Below are 17,699 nucleotides of genomic sequence, written 5' to 3' on the forward strand. Positions count from 1 at the left end.
GTGGAGTTCCGGAGTTGATGGTGAGCGCGTTCGGGGATCGATATATCGCGTTTTAACGAGACGTGATATATCGATCCTGGATAAATCGATTGATACCTGCCGATATGGCAGGTAGTGAAGATGTACCCTCAGAGACCGTTTGACACGCCCGGACCCACGACCAGCCTCGGTTCTACATTTGTGCATCTCCTAGTGCCCTGGAAAACCCCAGCTGGGTCAGGACTCTCCCCATTGTCCTGGGCTTTTAATCTGCTTGTCTGTGGTTGCCCAAACTCCCTGCACCCATGGGCCCAGGGAGCCTGGTGCTGTTGCTTTGCTGGAGGTGGTCAAAGCCAGGCTTAGCCCACATAAGAGCCAAGAGGCTTTTCCTGGTGAAGAGCCCAGAGGTCACTGGGGCCCAGCTGTTTGCCTCCAGGCTATGAGAGAGCAATAGAGTCACTGGTTTGCAGGGGTGACATAGTGGAGGATGCAATAGACTCCATTTCAGGGGTGGCAGGTTTCCCACGCTTACATCCCCATATGCTGCACCAGAAATTGATATTATTATTATTATTCAAACATTTATTTGGATCAAAAAAATATTATGGTAATAAAAAAACTGGTGAAAATTTTCTCTCCATTCCCGGCCTAGTTAAAAACTCCATGATGGAACGTAGTTATGGCCACCTCCCCTCCTTCCAGGAATGGCTAACAGGGGAGTTTTGTGAGGGAGCTCTCCAGGTAAAGGAGGAGTGATTCCATGACCCTTGGGTAAGTGTGTTGTCTGTAAGTGTGTGTTTGTGTTTGTTGTGTGCTTGCTGCTTGACTGAAATATACTGTGTGGTCTGTTTGTTGGGGGCTGTGTGCTGACCCGTGTGTGTGCTGAGCCTAGCAGCCTTCTAGGTAAGGCTGAGAGCTTCTTAACAAAGCTTTGATCCCTAAGCCCTTTAGCACCCATCAACCATTAACCAGGAGGCAGGGCTACTTGGGAAGACCAGGGCTTTAAAAGCCCTCTCTTAAGTGATTAGAGGAACTAGAGAACTGGAGCAGCTATCAGGGGAGTTTTGCAAGGGAATTTAGAGGAGTGTGAGGGTGGCTAGATACACTTAAGATTCTTTACATTGAAAGCCGATTAACACTCCTTGATAAAAACAAAATATCACCAAAGGACCGAGCTGCAGGAGTAAAAGGAGAATGCAGGCAGAATTACAGCAACAGAGTAGGGGCTATCCAGCTTATTGCACCCAATGCAGCATGTATGATTACATTATCAATTCTGTAACTATGGGCAGGTGGTGCATGCAGCTTGCAGGGATTTCACTTTTGGCACTGTACCTTTTAATTTCTGTTTAACTAACCTCCTGATTTTTGTGTAGTCCCCCTTTCTGAAATTAAATGCTACAGTGTTGGGCTGCTGTGGTGTTTTCCCCACCACAGGGATATTAAATTAAATTATATTATGGTCGCTAGGGTTACCATATTTTGTGCCTCCAAATGGAGGACACCCCCCGGGGCCCTGGCCCCGCCCCAGCCCCGCCCACACACCCCCGCCCCAACTCCGCCCCAACTCCGCCCCCTCCCAAAGTCTCCGCCCCCTCCCCTGCTTCCCGCGAACATTTGAGTCGCGGGAAGCCTGTAGCAGGTAACGGGGAGTGTGGGGGGAGGAGGCGCGGCCCAGGCTGGCCCCCGGCGGCTCCAGCCTGGGTCGGCTCGGGCCCTGGGGTGCCGGCCCCGGCCGACCATCCCCGGCGGCCCCCCCGGCTCGGCGACCCCGGCCCGGCTCTCCGACCCCGCGGGCCCGGACCGGCTCCCGGCTCGGCTCCCCGACCCCGGCCCGGCTCCCCGACCCCGCGGGCCCGGACCGGCTCCCGGCCCCGCAGGCCCAACTCCCCGACCCCGGACCGGCTCCCCGACCCCGCGGGCCCGGACCGGCTCCCCGACCCCGCGGGCCGGGCTCCCCGACCCCGGACCGGCTCCCGGCTCGGCTCCCCGACCCCGGACCGGCTCCCGGACCGGCTCCCCGACCCCGCGGGCCCGGACCGGCTCCCGACCCAGGCCGGTTCCCCGACCCTGCGGGCCCGGACCAACTCCCGGCCCCGCGGGCCCGGCTCCCCGACCCCGGACCAGCTCCCCGACCCTGCGGGCCCGGACTGGCTCCCGGCCCCACGGGCCCGGCTCCCCGACCCCGGCTCGGCGCTCGGCTCCCGGCTCCCCGACCCCGGCCAGGCTCCCGGCTCGCCTCCCGGCCCGGCTCCCCAACCCCGCAGGCCCGGCACCGCGCCCCCGGCTCCCCGCCCGGGCCCGCGCCCAGCCCGGCCCGGCACTGCGATCCTGGCCCGGCCTGGCCCCCGGCCCCGCACCGGCCCCGGCGACCCCAGACACAGAGGCCCCGGCCGAGCCCTCCCGATTTTCCCGGACATGCCCGGCTTTTGGGGATTTCCCCCCGGACGGGGATTTGAGCCCCCAAAAGCTGGACATGTCCGGGAAAATCCGGACGTATGGTAACCCTAATGGTCGCTATTACCAAGCCATCCAGCCAAGGCCGGCTCTAGGTTTTTTGCCGCCCCAAGCAAAAACATTTTTGGCTGCCCCTCACCCCAGCCCTGGGCTCTCTCTTCCCAGACCCCACCCGCACCCCCTGATGCCCCAGCCCTGGGCTCTCTCTTCCCCCCGCACCCGCACCCTCTGCCGCCCCAGCCCTGGGCTCCCCCGCACCAGTGATGACTCTGCCTGCTCCCCCATCACCTCCAGTCGGTCCGGTGCTGGCAGGGTCAGGGTAAGCAGCGGGGCTCCCAGGCCACGCCTCAGCCCAGGGTCCCTCCATCCAGGGCTCCCGCCTCTAGGACCAGCCGGGACCCGGGAGGGCAGAGCCGGGGGACAGCCCTGGCAGGTGGCTGAGGAGCCAGGGCAGGGTAGCCCCAGAAGCAGCGTAGCCCCGGAGAGTGGGACGCAAGGCCCCATGCGGCAGCGCCCCACCCTCTATGGCCCCGCTGCTGCTGCTGCTGCTGCTGCTGCTTCTGGCCGCCCTGCCACAGTCCCTGGGTGGCTTGGGCCGCTTCGCCCAGCCCCAGCTGCAGCGCTGGGGGCGGCCGCCCTGCAGCACCTGCAGGCGGCTCCGTGTGTCGCGTGGGGTGTCCCCCAGCCTGAGTGTCCCCTGCTCGAAGCCTGCCCAGCCCAGCCACAAGGTGTGGGCACTGCTCCCCCGCAGCGCGAACCGCAGCGGCTACAGGGCCCCTCCACACACGACGCGCTGCTGCTGCCAGGGCCAGCTCTAGGCTTTTGCCACTGGAAGCAAAAAAAAAAAAATGGCCAGAATGCTGCCCTTGAAAATGTGCTGCCCCAAGCACGTGCTTGGTTTGCTGGTCCCTAGAGCTGGCCCTGCGTCCAGCTATATTCACCCTTGGACCAGATCCTGTACTCCAATTAGGATTAAATCAAGAACTGCATCTCCTCTTGTGGCTTCCAGGACTAGCTGCTCCACGAAGCAGTCATTTAAGGTGCCAAGAAAAGGTATACACAATATATTTCAGTCAAGCAGCAAGCACACCACAAACACAAACTTTTTGAAGACACCATAATAGTGGGAATTTTCTGTAACCTTTTGATGAACGAGATGCATGGCAGTGATGTACCTCACTAGGCATTACTACACAGAGGATACAAAGGGGCTAGAAGCTGCTCATGAGGAGAGCAGGACAAATTAGGTGTGAGTGTCATGTAACTGTCCTGGGTGGGATGAATGGGTTGCTAAAGGACTGGCTAAACTGACTCACATCTAGAAAGACAATGGCGGCCCTATTGACCGGACAATTGATACCTATCTACAGGTGCCTCTGTCACACAGAAGATTGTGAACTCAATGGCGGTCTGCAAGAGGAGGTCTTTAAGATCCAGCAATTTCCAGCCATATCCTTGGCAGAGCTGATTGAATTAAGTTTAAGTATCTTCCAGGTCCATTATATTCAACGAATGGTTTGTGTGTTACGATGGGCGGGATTGTACAAAGCCGCTCGAGGGGGAAATGGGACAGATGTGTAGTGCTGGGGAGGAACTGGTGATCGTGATACATCTAGGTACCAATAATATAAGGAAGGAGAGGAGAGAGGTCCTGGAGGCCAAATTTAGGCTGCTAGGTAAGAAATTGAAGTCCAGAACTTCAGGGTAGCTGTGACGGGTTGGATTGCAGAAACCCCCTTGGGGCTGCCAACTGATGTGCCAAGATTACTTCTGTTCCTGCTTTCCTGCCCTGACATCTTGGGACTTCAGTGCCCTGCTTGGTTTGAGCCAGACCCACCAACCTGCTGCAAACCCATACCCAGGTCTGAACCATGTCCACTAACATCTGTAGGCTTAATTGAAAGCAGCTTAAGAAGTGTTCCTGTCTTTAACACTCAGATGCCCAACTCCCAATGGGGTCCAAACCCCAAATAAATCCATTTTATTGGATTTATACAGGGTAATCTCATAAATTGTTCACCCTCTATAACACTGATAGAGAGACATGCACAGCTGTTCCCCCCCCCCCCTCAGGTATTAATACATACTCTGGGTTAATTAATAAGTAAAAAGTGATTTTATTAAATACAGAAAGTAGGATTTAAGTGATTCCAAGTAGTAACAGACAGAACAAAGTGAATTACCAAACAAAATAAAATAGAACACGCAAGTCTATATCTAATACACTTAGGGCTGGTCTCCACTGGGGGCGGGGGGATCGATCCAAGATACGCAACTTCAGCTACGCGAATAGCATAGCTGAAGTCAAAGTATCTTGGATCGAATTACCTGGGGTCCAGACGGCGCGGGATCGACGGCCGCGGCTCCCCCGTCAACTGTGCTACCACCGCTCGCTCTGGTGGAGTTCCGGAGTCGAAGGTGAGCGCGTTCGGGGATTGATATATCGTGTCTTAACGAGATGCGATATATAGATCCTGGATAAATCGATTGCTACCTGCCAATATGGCGGGAAGTGAAGACATACCCTAAGAAAACTGAATACAGATAATACCTTACCCTCAAAGGTGTTCCAGTAAGCTTCCTTGTACAGACTAGTCTCCTTCTAGTCTGGGTCCAGCAGTCACTCACACCCCCTGTAGTTAATGTCCTTTGTTCCAGTTTCTTCCCGGTATCCTTGGGGGTGGAGAGGCGATCTCTTGAGCCAGCTGAAGACAAAATACAGGGGTCTCCCAGGAGTTTAAATAGACTTTCTCTTGTGGGTGGATACCCCTCCCTCCCCCTGTTTAGAATTCCAGCTACAAGATGGAGTCTTGGAGTCACATGGGGAAGTCACATGTCCATGCATGACTCAGAACTTACTGGTAGCAGCCATGGTTCACATGCTACCTTGAACGTCCTCAAGTAGACTTCCAATGTGGATTGGAGCCTTCCCAGATGCATTGTCCATTAAGTGCTTCTTGATTGCACATTCCTTTCTCAAGAAGCTGACCAAATGCCTTACTAAGGCTATTTAAAAATCAAGGAAGTATACAGCCAATATTCATAACTTTGAATACAAAAATGATACATCATACAAATAGGATGAATAGATTCAGCAGACCATAAACTTTACGGAGATATGTTACATGGCATATGTACTGTGAAAGTTACTAGTAACCCCTCTTAATAGAGCAGTCGTTATGTCAGCCAGGGGCCATAAGGGGGAAGCAGACACCTTAAGGACACAGTAGCCTAAACTTTTCAACTGTTTTCCCTTCAAGGCCTTAAGGTAGTTGGAGCTGGTCCCAAGCCAGTTTTCACTGACCAGATAGCAAAAGCATGGGTCTAACAACCACCAATCAAGTGTTAACACTGCAAGGACCTTAGTCTAAATGTGTATAAAAAGTCTGTAAAATGTGTGTAAGACAGAGTCTTTGTACCAAAGTGCAAGGCTCTCCTTTCTTCTGCAGAATAAAGCAACTCTTCCTTATCCCTGTCTGGCTGTTATTGGCTGTCAGCTAGGTGGACCCAATATTTCAGTGACAGTTACTGGCGACTCTGCCGGAACTCTCCTAGCTCAGACATTGAACTCTGAACGGCTGCAGCAAACTAAAAATGGCGCCAACGGGGTGTTTCGCCCCTTTTCTCTGCTTCACCGCAGCCCCTGGGGTTCGTGCTCTGATAAGGTGAGTCCTAATAAAATAAAAAGACACTATCTGGTTCTGGTTCTCGTCTGGTTAACCGGTTAATAAATTTCTGTCTTATACATTTGGGCATTAAGTGTGTAAACAAAACTAAGCCTCTCATTCGTAATTCCTCAAAGTAAAAGCCATCGCGTGCAATAAAGCTCTAAGGTTGAATTGGGATCCTTCTGTCCTGTCCCGTGTAGCTGTCAGTATTAGTAAAAATTCCTGTAATAAAATCCTATTAGGCCATAATTCCCTCTGTTCTCTGTGTAATTCCTTTTTAAAATGTCAGTAGGCAAATGGGTGGGTCTCTAGTAAAACCCTCAAAAAATAGTCTTTTAAATTATATGTTAAGCAAATGGCCCTTACCAATGGCCCTTTCAAAAAAAAAGTCAAAAAAGCGTTTTTTACAACTTTGCACCCAGGATTGGCCAGCTCTGGGGACTGCATGGCCCAAGTATGGTTCCTTTAATATTCCTACCCATTTAACCCCCTTACGCCTGACACTGGAAAACCAAGCGCCGGGGCAAATAAACTATTGGGTTTTGTGGGACAATAAGGCTCATCATCGCATAAAAAAAGTACAAATTCAGGCCCCTCTATTCCCAAAAGCTTCTGCCCCTCACAAGGCTAATTATTTAAAAAATATCCTCCCCATGTATTGCACTAAACCGCGCCCACCCCCAGCGGCAGCATTACCAATTGCGGTGGACCCGGTACCCTCCTCAACGGAGCCCAGGACAGCAGGTCTACCGAGACAGATATTACCAACAAAAATTAAGAACGCCACAATGCAGATCCCAAGGCCACAGACACAGTCCACGGTCAATCTTATTTTTATTTCGCAGTCAGCCCCGGACATCAAAAAGCAGTTGCAGCAGCTCGAGGGTGCTAAAACAAAATCCCTAAAAAAACTGGTAAGCGTGGCCACCCGAGTATATCATACAAAAAAAATTTCAAAAAACCAAACAGGTGAGGATGCTAGCAGCCCTTATAAACACTAAAAATAAAAAACAAAAAGGGTATCAGGAACCCCCCTGGTAGCAACCAAAATCGAATTATGGGGGGACCCCAAAACACGCCAATGACATATGTAACTACTGTAAGCAGCTTGGCCACTGGAAGAGAGAGTGTCCAAACCGACCTACTGAATGACAACCCTGTCGCCCAGACCAACCTCAACAACAAATGGCTGTAACAAAAACAAACGCTGTTGCTAATAAAAAATAATGACAACCAGGGGGTCCTCTTGTCATCTATTCAAATAATTTTACCACTTATGTTTGTTCCTTCACAGACCCCCAGGTTCACCTAACATTGGGAGGAACCGCCTCTTCTTGTCTTTTAAAGTAGAATAGACTACCTTCCCCTAAAAGCCTATAATCAAACCCTTCAGTTTAAGGTCAAAAATGGAACCCTTTACCCTTTAAATACCCCTAAAAATGCCCCAAAAAACCCCTTGTCTCCTGCACATAGCCTTTACTATAAAACCAACAAGCATTCGTTATCAAGGGCAGTGGTTTCCCTTATTCCTACCGTTAGGCCCCATAAATAAAACACATATGTATTATATAAATATTTACTCTGGCATTCTGTTGCCCCACACATCCGTTAAAAAAATGTCTAAATGCCTGGAGTCCATGGGATCACTTGCAAATTTCACAGCTAACATATTTGGGGTTACGTATTGTGGGGCCATTTTAAACAATACCCATGCCCTAGGAGACTTAAATGTTTCCCATTAAAAATGCCAGGACCGCCTAGTAAGTAACTCCGGGCGCTAAAATAAATGGTTAACCTGGCGCCATCGAGTTGCGGGTAATACCCTTACCCTCTATTTAAAAACCCCGGCTTGTATTTTATCTGTAGCCAAAATGTCTACAAAGCTCTCCCTCCAAGTTAGCAAGGTCGGTGTGGTGTGGCCCGGGTGTTACCAAATGTCCAAGTAAACAACACATTGAATTCCAGCCAAATCCTCAACATGGGCAACTATGCCCATAAGTTTTTCACCCCCCCACACTTTATAAGGACTCAAGCAAAACGCGCCAACAATCCCCTAGTAGTCAAGCAAATGGGGTTTTACTCCTTTGTTCGTGCGCTCATTCCTGGGTTTGAGGTAGCCAAGCTAAAAAAAACAGTAGTAAATACTTCTGCGAAACTAAAAAAATAGCCAATGCATCAATAAACGCTTTCCAAAAATTAAAACAAAAAATTAATAAAATAACAAAAATAGCTTTGCAAAATAAACATGTGTTAAATGCTATAAATGCCGAATTAGGGGGGGCTTATGCTCGCATAAAAAAAAATATTGTTTCTATATTAATCATTCTAGCTTAATTAAACAAAATTTACAAGCCATTAAAAATGCTGCTGTTGTTTTCCATACTATACCTCTTAATCACAACTTTAATTTTAAAAACCTCCTTCCAAACCTTAAGTCATGGTTTACAAAGCTCTTTCAAACAATTATTAAATAATTTTTTTCTTTTTTTTCTATGTGTTATTACAATATGCCAAATGCCTATATAATGCTATAATCAAAAGTTCTGCTGTCCATAAAAAAACCCAATATCTGTCCCTCCAGCTTAATCGCAAATTGCATAACGGACCTGACAATTTTTAAATTTGTCAGGCCCCCCAAAAAACCTGTAAAAATTACTAATAACCCCTCTTAATAAAACAGTCGTTATGTCAGCCAGCAGCCATAAAAAAAACAGACACCTTAAGAACACAATAGCCTAAACTTTTCAACTGTTTTCCCTTCAAGGCCTTAAAATAATTAAAGCTGGTCCCAAGCCGGTTTTCACTAACCAAATAGCAAAAGCACGGGTCTAACAACCACCAATCAAATATTAACACTGCAAAAACCTTAATCTAAATATATATAAAAAATCTATAAAATATATATAAAACAAAATCTTTATACCAAAATGCAAAGCTCTCCTTTCTTCTACAAAATAAAGCAACTCTTCCTTATCCCTGTCTGGCTGTTATTGGCTCTCAGCTAGGTAAACCCAATATTTCGGTAACAGTAGCATAAAACATATTCCAGTTATGTCATATATACATTTATAAGCATATTTCCAGAAAGCCTAATGGGGTGCAACGTCACAGTAGCATTCCCTGAAATGCTTCCAGTCCCATACACAGGGCCAGTCAGACAGGCAGAACTGCAGGGTCTCAATGTGTGGATGAGACGATGGTTTAGGGAGGAGGGGTTTAGATTTATTAGGAACTGAGGACACTTTGGGGAAAAGGGGGAGCCTATACAGGAAGGATGGGCTCCACTTAAACCAGAATGGAACCAGATTGCTGGCACTTAAAATTAAAAAGGTCGTAGAGCAGTTTTTAAACTAAGGGCTGCAGGAAAGACAATGGGCGTGGAGGAGCAAGTGGTTCAGACAGAGACATCACTTGGGGAGGATCTACTAATGGAGATTCTCTATGTCCTAGTAAGGAGGAGAGGATGGAAGATGATAAAATACAGGTAGGATCTGATGAGAAAGAGTCAAATGAAAAGACTCCCATTCAATTATATCATGTAATGGGAAACAGCGAAAAAGTGACAAGTTTTTAAAGTACTTATATACCAATTCTAGAAGTCTAAATAATAAGATAGATAAATTAGGCCTGGTCTACACTAGCAGGTTATGTCGAATTTAGCAGCGCTAAATCGAATTAACTCTGCACCCGTCCACACAACAAAGCTATTTAGTTCGACATAGAGGTCTCCTAAATTCGACTTCTGTACTACTCCCCAACGAGGGGAGTAGCGCTAAATTCGACATGGCCATGTCGAATTAGGGTAGGTGTGGATGGAAATCGACGCTAATAGCTCCTGGAGCTATCCCACAGTGCACCACTCTGTTGACGCTCTGGACAGCAGTCCGAGCTCGGATGCTCTGACCAGACACACAGGAAAAGCCCCGGGAAAATTTGAATTCCTTTTCCTGTCTGGGCAGTTTGAATCTCATTTCCTGTTTGGACATCGTGGCGAGCTCAGCAGCACTGGCAACGATGCAGAGCTCTCCAGCAGAGATGGCCATGCAATCTCAGAATAGAAAGAGGGCCCCGGCATGGACTGATCGGGAAGTCTTGGATCTGATCGCTGTGTGGGGCGATGAGTCCGTGCTTTCGGAGCTGCGATCGAAAAGACGGAATGCAAAGATCTACGAGAAGATCTCCAAAGCCATGACAGAGAGAGGATACAGCCAGGATGCAACGCAGTGCCACGTGAAAATCAAGGAGCTGAGACAAGGCTACCAGAAGACCAAAGAGGCAAACGGACGCTCCGGATCCCAGCCGCAGACATGCCGTTTCTACGAGGCACTGCATTCCATCCTAGGTGCGGCCGCCACCACTACCCCACCACTGACCATGGACTCTGAAGATGGGATATTGTCCACGCCCGCTTCCTCTGAGATGGTAATGGACGGGGAAGATGAGGAAGGAGATGAGGAGGACGAGGCAGTCGACAGCGCTTACAACGCTGATTTCCCAGACAGACAGGTTCTCTTCATCACCCTCACAGAGATCCCGTACCAACTGTCCCCAGGCGTTAACCCGGACCCAGAATCAGGGGAAGGATCAGCCGGTAAGTGGTTTAAACATGTAAACATTTATTCTGAAAAGAACATTAATATTAACTGTGGGTTTTTCATGATTAGATTGTCCTAGGCACTTAAAGTTCTAGTCTTTGGCAGTGCAACTGCTGCAAAAAAATCTAACAATGTCCGGTATATCTTGATTGGTTTGCCCTAGGCGCTCTACTGTTTAGCCCTTGCCAGTGCAGCTACAGTAAAATTCGGTCAATATGTCCGGGGATAGAGCAGAAATCCTCATGGGACATCTCCATGAAGCTCTCCTGGAGGTAATTGGAAAGCCTTTGCATGAGGTTCCTTGGGAGAGCGGCCTTGTTGTGTCCTCCGTAGTATGAAACGTTTCCGCGCCAGGCTACCATCAAGTACTCCGGTATCATTGCCTTGCACAGCATGGCGGCCTACGGCCCTGGTCTTTGCAGGCTTTCCCAAAGCATGCATTCTTTGTCGCTGTCTGAAATACGCATCAGAGTGATGTCGCTCATGGTGACCTGCTTTGAATTAGGGGAATGTTAGTATTGGGACTGCTTCCCTGTTCCTTTACAGAACTGTAACCGCCGGTTTACAGCCATGCGGTGGAGGCAAGAGAGGGGCAGCATAGAGGGATCTTTCCCGGGGACAGCCGCGAGGGGGTGGGACAGGGGCAGAGTTCATGCTTGCCGGATTGCTGGCAGCAGGAACTGGCCAACGCTAGGAGCATTGCTTTGAACGTGAAAGTAGGGCAGTGCTATTATTAAAGTTTTAAGCTGCCACAAGTCTACGGCTTACCATGTCAGCCCGCTACCCAAATTCCGCTGTGCTGTTCCGATTCTGTCATCTGCACTGCAAGACCCCAGGGACTGAATGCGAAGGCCGAAAATTCGACCTTGTCCTGAGTGCGCATGTGATAGGTGCTGTGAATGGTCTTTTTCACAGAGAAAGACTACTTTCTTTGTTCACCCAAAAATTTATCTTTCTGAGGAATTCACTCCCTTTTTCCCATCCCACAGCTGTGGCTGTCTCCCGACCTACCCTGTCATCAGACTCCCAGAGGCTGGCGCAGATTAGGCGTAGAAAGAAAAGGACACGGGACGACATGTTCTCAGAACTTATGGGTTGCTCCCGAGCCGAGGCAACCCTGCAGACTCAGTGGAGAGAGAACATGTCCCAATACCAGCGAGCACACCGCGAACGGGAGGAGAGGTGGCGTCAGGAAGACCAGCAGGCGACTCAAACACTGCTTGGACTAATGAGGGAGCAAACGGACACGCTCTGGCGCCTTATGGATGTTCTGCAGGACCGGAGGCAGGAGGACAGAGCCCCGCTGCAGTCTATCTATAACCACCGTCCCCCGCCACAAAGTCCCATACTCCCCTCACCCAAAGTACCAAGAAGGAGGGGTTGCAGAGCCCGTGAAAACTGTCACTCTACCCCTGCAGACTGCTCAAGTGGCAGAAGGCTGTCATTCCCCAAAATTTGATAAGTCCTTTCCTTCCCGCCTCACCCAAGCCCCCATCCCAGTTTCATCCCCTAACTGTCCATTTGCTAATAAAAAATACGTTTCTTTTAATTGCTGTTTCCATCATGTTTTTTTAGAGGACAGTCTGTTTTAAGGGGGGGAAAGGTGGTTGGTACAGACACAGGGGCAGATTCAGCAGCAGGTCACACACACAGTGCAGTCACTAGGCACCCTGGTCAGTCTGGGAGGTGGTTTTCATTGTCTGTGTGGGGGGAGGGGCTATGTGACTTTGTGGCGGGGGAGGGCGGTTACAGATCTTATGCAGCGGTCCTTATCCTGGATCACAGAGCCACGCAGCAGGGAATCTGTAACCGTCCTCCCCCTGCCACAAAGTCACATAGCCCCCACACACAGAGTCCCGAACAGGAGGGGTGGCAGGCTCCGTTCAAACAATCAGTCCGCCAGTGCGGACCACTGTAGAAGCAGGAGCCTGGCATTCCTCGAGTTTAGAAGCGTCCTTTGCATCAGTACACTACACCCGCTCCCCACCACAGTCTGCGTCCCAGTTTCAACACTTTACCGCGAAAACAGTAATAAAGAAAACGTTGTTCATTAACAAATTTTCAGTGATTTTATTTTTAAACGTGGGTTGGAAGGGGGTGAACGGGGTGAATGGGGTATGAAACTGGAGAGGATAGTGAACAGTCACTGGGTAAAGAAACGGGGGCAGGTTCAGCTTCTCTGTAAACCAACAAAATTGTCACAGGTTACCCTGCTCACTCAGGAACCTAGCTTTCAAAGCCTCCCGGATGCACAGCGCGTCCCGCTGGGCTCTTCTAATCGCACGGCTGTCTGGCTGGGCGTAATCAGCAGCCAGGCGACTTGCCTCAACCTCCCACCCCGCCATAAAGGTCTCCCCCTTGCTCTCACAGAGATTGTGGAGCACACAGCAAGCTGCAATAACAATGAGGATATTGGTTTCGCTGAGATCGGAGCGAGTCAATAAGCTTCTCCATCTCCCCTTGAGACGTCCAAAAGCACACTCCACCACCATTCTGCACTTGCTCAGACGGTAGTTGAAGAGTTCCTTTTCACTGTCCAGGGTGCCTGTATAGGGCTTCATGAGCCATGGCATTAGCGGGTAGGCTGGGTCCCCGAGGATCACTATAGGCATCTCCACATCCCCAACAGTTATTTTGTGGTCCGGGAACTAAGTACCTTCCTGCAGCCGTCTAAACAGACCAGAGTTCCTGAAAACACGAGCGTCATGAACCTTGCCCGGCCATCCGACGTAGATGTTGGTAAAACGTCCCCTGTGGTCCACCAGTGCTTGCAGCACCATGGAAAAGTAGCCCTTTCGATTAATGTACTGGCTGGCCTGGTGGTCCGGTCCCAGGATAGGGATGTGAGTTCCATCTATAGCCCCACCGCAGTTTGGGAATCCCATCGCTGTGAAGCCATCTATGATCACCTCCACGTTTCCCAGGGTCACTACCTTTGACAGCAGTACATCAATGATTGCATTGGCTACTTGCATCACAACAACCCCCACGGTAGATTTGCCCACGCCAAAGTGGTTTGCGACTGACCGGTAGCTGTCTGGCGTGCCAAGTTTCCAGAGGGCTATGGCCACTCGCTTCTGGACAGTCAGGGCTGCTCGCATCCGGGTGTCCTTGCGCTTCAGGGCAGGGGACAGCAACTCACAAACTTCAAGGAAAGTTCCCTTCCGCATGCGAAAGTTTCTCAGCCACTGGGATTCATCCCAGACCTGCAGCACTATGCGGTCCCACCAGTCAGTGCTTGTTTCACATGCCCAGAATCGCCGTTCCACGGCATCAACATGACCCAGTGCCACCATGATGTCCACGGCGCGGGGTCCCGTGCTTTGTGACAGGTCTGTGCCACTCTCAAACTTCATGTCCTCATCGCGCTGCCGTAGCCTCCTCGCCCGATTTATCACCATCTGCCTCTGGAAAAGGTGGCTGATAAGGTGCGAGGTGTTGACAACGGCCATAACTGCAGCGATGGTCGCAGCGGGCTCCATGCTCACAGTGCTGTGGCGTCCGCGCTGTCACTCAGCAGAAAAGTGCGCGAACTGATTGCCCGCTGGCGCTTTCAGGGAGGGAGGGCGGGAGTGACGGTTGGATGACGACAGTTACCCAAAACCACCCTCAACACATTTTTTCCCCCAGCAGGCATTAGGGGCTCGACCCAGAATTCCAATGGGCAGCGGGGACTGCGGGAACTGTGGGATAGCTGCCCAAAGTGCACCGCTTCCAATGTCGACGCTTGCCCCGTTAGTGTGGACTCACACAGTCGAATTACTGTCCTTAGTGTGGAAACACACGTTCGACTTTGTAATATCGATTCCACATATTCGATTTAAGTGACATCGAAGTACTCTCGTAGTGTAGACATACCCTTAGAGTGCCTTGTATTAAATGAGAAGATTGATATAATAGGCATCACAAGTGGTGGAATGAGGATAATCAATGGGTCTCAGTAATACCAGGGTACAAAATATATCAGAAGGACAGAACGGGTCGTGCTGGTGGGGGAGAGGCACTATATGTGAAAGAAAGCATAGAATCAGATGAAGTAAAAATCTTAAATGAACCAAACTGTAACATAGAATTTCTATGGATAGTAATTTCATGCATGAATAATAAGAATATAGCAGTAGCGATATATTACCAGCCACCTGACCAGGATGGTGATAGTGACTGTGAAATGCTCAGGAATATTAGAGAGGCTATTAAAATAAAAAAACTCAATAATAATGGGGGATTTCAATGATCCCCATAATAACTGGGTACATATCACCTCAGGACGGATGCAGAGATAAAGTTTCTTGAGACCTTAAATGGACCAGCTAGTCCTGGAACCCACAAGAGGAGAGGCAATTCTTGATTTAGTCCTAAGTGGAGCACAGGATCAGGTTCAAAATGTGAATATAGCTGGACCACTTGGTAATAGTGCCCATAATATAATTAAATATAACATCCCTGTGGTGGGGAAAACACCACAGCGGCCCAACACAGTAGCATTTAATTTCAGAAAGGGGAACTACACAAAAATGAGAAGGTTAGTTAAAAATAAATTAAAAGGTACAGCACCAAACATCAAATCCCTGCAAGCTACATGGGAACTTTAAAAAGATATATTAGACTTGGAAAAGATTCAGAAAAGGGCAACAAAAATGATGAGGGTATGGAGCAGCTTCCGTATAAGGAGAGATTAATAAAACTGGGACTTTTCAGATTGGAAAATAGACGAGTAGAGGGGGGATATGATTGAGGTCTATAAAATCCTGACTGGTGTGGAGAAAATAAATAAAGAAGTGTTATTTACTCCTTCTCATAACACAAGAACTGGGGTCACCCAATGAAATTAATAGGCAGCAGGTTTATAACAAACAAAAGGAAGTATTTCTTCACACAAAGCGTAGTCAACCTGTGGAACTCCTTCCCAGAGGACGATGTGAAGACCAAATCTATAACGGGTTTCAAAAAAGAACTAGATAAGTTCATGGAGGATAGGTCCATCAATGGCCATTAGCCAGGATGGGCAGGGATGGTGTCCCTAGCCTCTGCTTGCCAGAAGCCCCTCTGGGGCACCTGGCATTGGCCACCCTTGGAAGACTTGATACAGGGCTAGACCCAGTTTGGCCATTCTTATGTTATGTTCTTATTTTTCCTGGTCCTTCAGCTTAGATGGACAACACTGATGAGACCTCTGGCTGGATTCTCCATTGTGTCTTTGGGGGCATAAGAAATAATTTGGAAAAACAAACCTTATGATACTGTCACTCACTGAGTTTTATTTGTTTTAGGCTGTCAGAATTTCATTACCAGATTTCATTGTCTAAAACAGAGAAACAATGAACAACAGGGGATATACACAGGGATTGCTTTGATATTTAGTGAAGTTTGTGCCTTACACAACGTGACAGCTGTGTGCATTATCAGATGTGATAAACCCTCCTCATCCAGGGTGAATGTTCAGCTAACACCATGGAGAAACTACCAGCATCTTGTATGTATAAGTGTTGAACTGCTGAACAGTAGGTTCAAACAGGTTAAAAGAACTGTCCCCCAATCTCATGTTCCTATATGTTCATAAACATTCTGCCTCAGTCACTCCATGCAGATTATGTCCATTTCTTTTTCACATCAGCGCTGACATATTCAATAAGAATTTTCAACTTAATTGCAGTGGGGGCTGTTTGACTAAATCACTTGGGCATCTTTGAAAATCTCAGTCTCAGTGATGATCTAGGAATCTCTGCAGGTTTTTTTGAATGCCACATATTTAGTGTATGTTTTGGTCAAGGCTTTCCTGACCTCTTTGTTTCTCAGGCTATAGATGAGGGGGTTCACCAGGGGAGTCAGGACCGTGTAGCAAAGGGAGAGCACTTTCTTTAACACTCTCAGTGTATCGAGTGTCGGTAGCATGGAGACACTCATTAGCGTTCCATAGTAAATTGTCACCACAATGAGGTGCGAGTAGCAGGTGGAAAAGGCTTTGTACCTCCCAGTGGTGGACGGGATTCTCAGGATAGTGGCGATGATACACACATAGGATGTCAGGGTTAGTAAGAATGGAGGCAGGGTGAATACACCTGCTAGGATAAAATCCAGCAACACCATCAAGTGTGTGTCACTGCAGGCGAGTTTTATCACTGGGATGACATCACAGTAGAAATTGTCAATTTCATTCAGGCCACAGAATATTAACTGTGACAGGAATAATATAAAGATGGTTGTAGCCAAGCAACCATTTAACCAGGATCCAGCCGCCAAGTGGAGGCAAAACCTGTCATTCATCAGAGCTGAATAGTGCAGGGGTTTACATATCGCTAAATATCGATCATAAGACATCGCTGCTAGAAGATAGCATTCTGTAGCTGCCAGAACACCAAAGAAGTAAATTTGTGTGATGCAGCCACTGACTGAGATGGTTCTGTCCCCAGTCAGGAGACGGGCCAACATCCTGGGCAGGATGGTGGAGGTGTAGCAGATCTCCACGCAGGACAAGTTCCCCAGGAAGAAGTACATGGGGGTGTGAAGGTGCTGATCAGCCACTATTAATGCCATGACAAGGATGTTTCCGGCCACAGTTGTGATGTAGATCACTAGGAACAGCAGGAAGAGAATTATTTGTAGGTCAGGGATATCCCCGAATCCCAGCAGGATGAATTCTGTGACGGTTGTTTGGTTTCCCCAGCGTGTGTCAGCCATGGGTTGAGTCTAGAAACAATAAAACAAACTGTGCAATCGAATCAGTAGAACATTAAGTGTCAGGAATTCATTCCATAAATTTTCAAAAACTCCTCCCCCGCTTCTGGTTACCCCCTTAAATGTTAAAGCTAAATAGAAACTTCAGAGCAAAGTGCCAGGAGTCTCAGTCCAAGAACAGCACATTGGTATCCCTGCAGACTCACTCTCTACTATATCAGAGCCATAACTACGATAACAACAACCTATTTCTCTGGTAACCCAATTAGTGATGTGACTGGTCAGACCCCTTCTTGATCTGCTGTCATATCCTGTCTACTGACAT

At 48.8% G+C, this 17,699-nt stretch overlaps 1 protein-coding gene across 1 annotated transcript; it reads right to left on the bottom strand.

Annotated features, from left to right (window-relative positions):
* Positions 1–16,411: 16,411 nt before the first annotated feature.
* On the bottom strand, positions 16,412–17,377 carry LOC101932645 (olfactory receptor 6N1-like). Its single transcript, XM_005284250.3, has one exon. It carries the CDS (start codon positions 17,375–17,377, stop codon positions 16,412–16,414), a length of 966 nt encoding a protein of 321 aa, XP_005284307.3.
* Between the last annotated feature and the right edge of the window lie 322 nt (positions 17,378–17,699).

The sequence above is a fragment of the Chrysemys picta genome, chromosome 13 (assembly GCF_011386835.1).
Source record: "Chrysemys picta bellii isolate R12L10 chromosome 13, ASM1138683v2, whole genome shotgun sequence".
Lineage (NCBI taxonomy): Eukaryota > Metazoa > Chordata > Testudines > Emydidae > Chrysemys > Chrysemys picta.

Excerpts from the sequence above, each read along its gene's own strand:
- LOC101932645 (XM_005284250.3), bottom strand. The coding sequence starts at position 17,377 with ATGGCTGACACACGCTGGGGAAACCAAACAACCGTCACAGAATTCATC.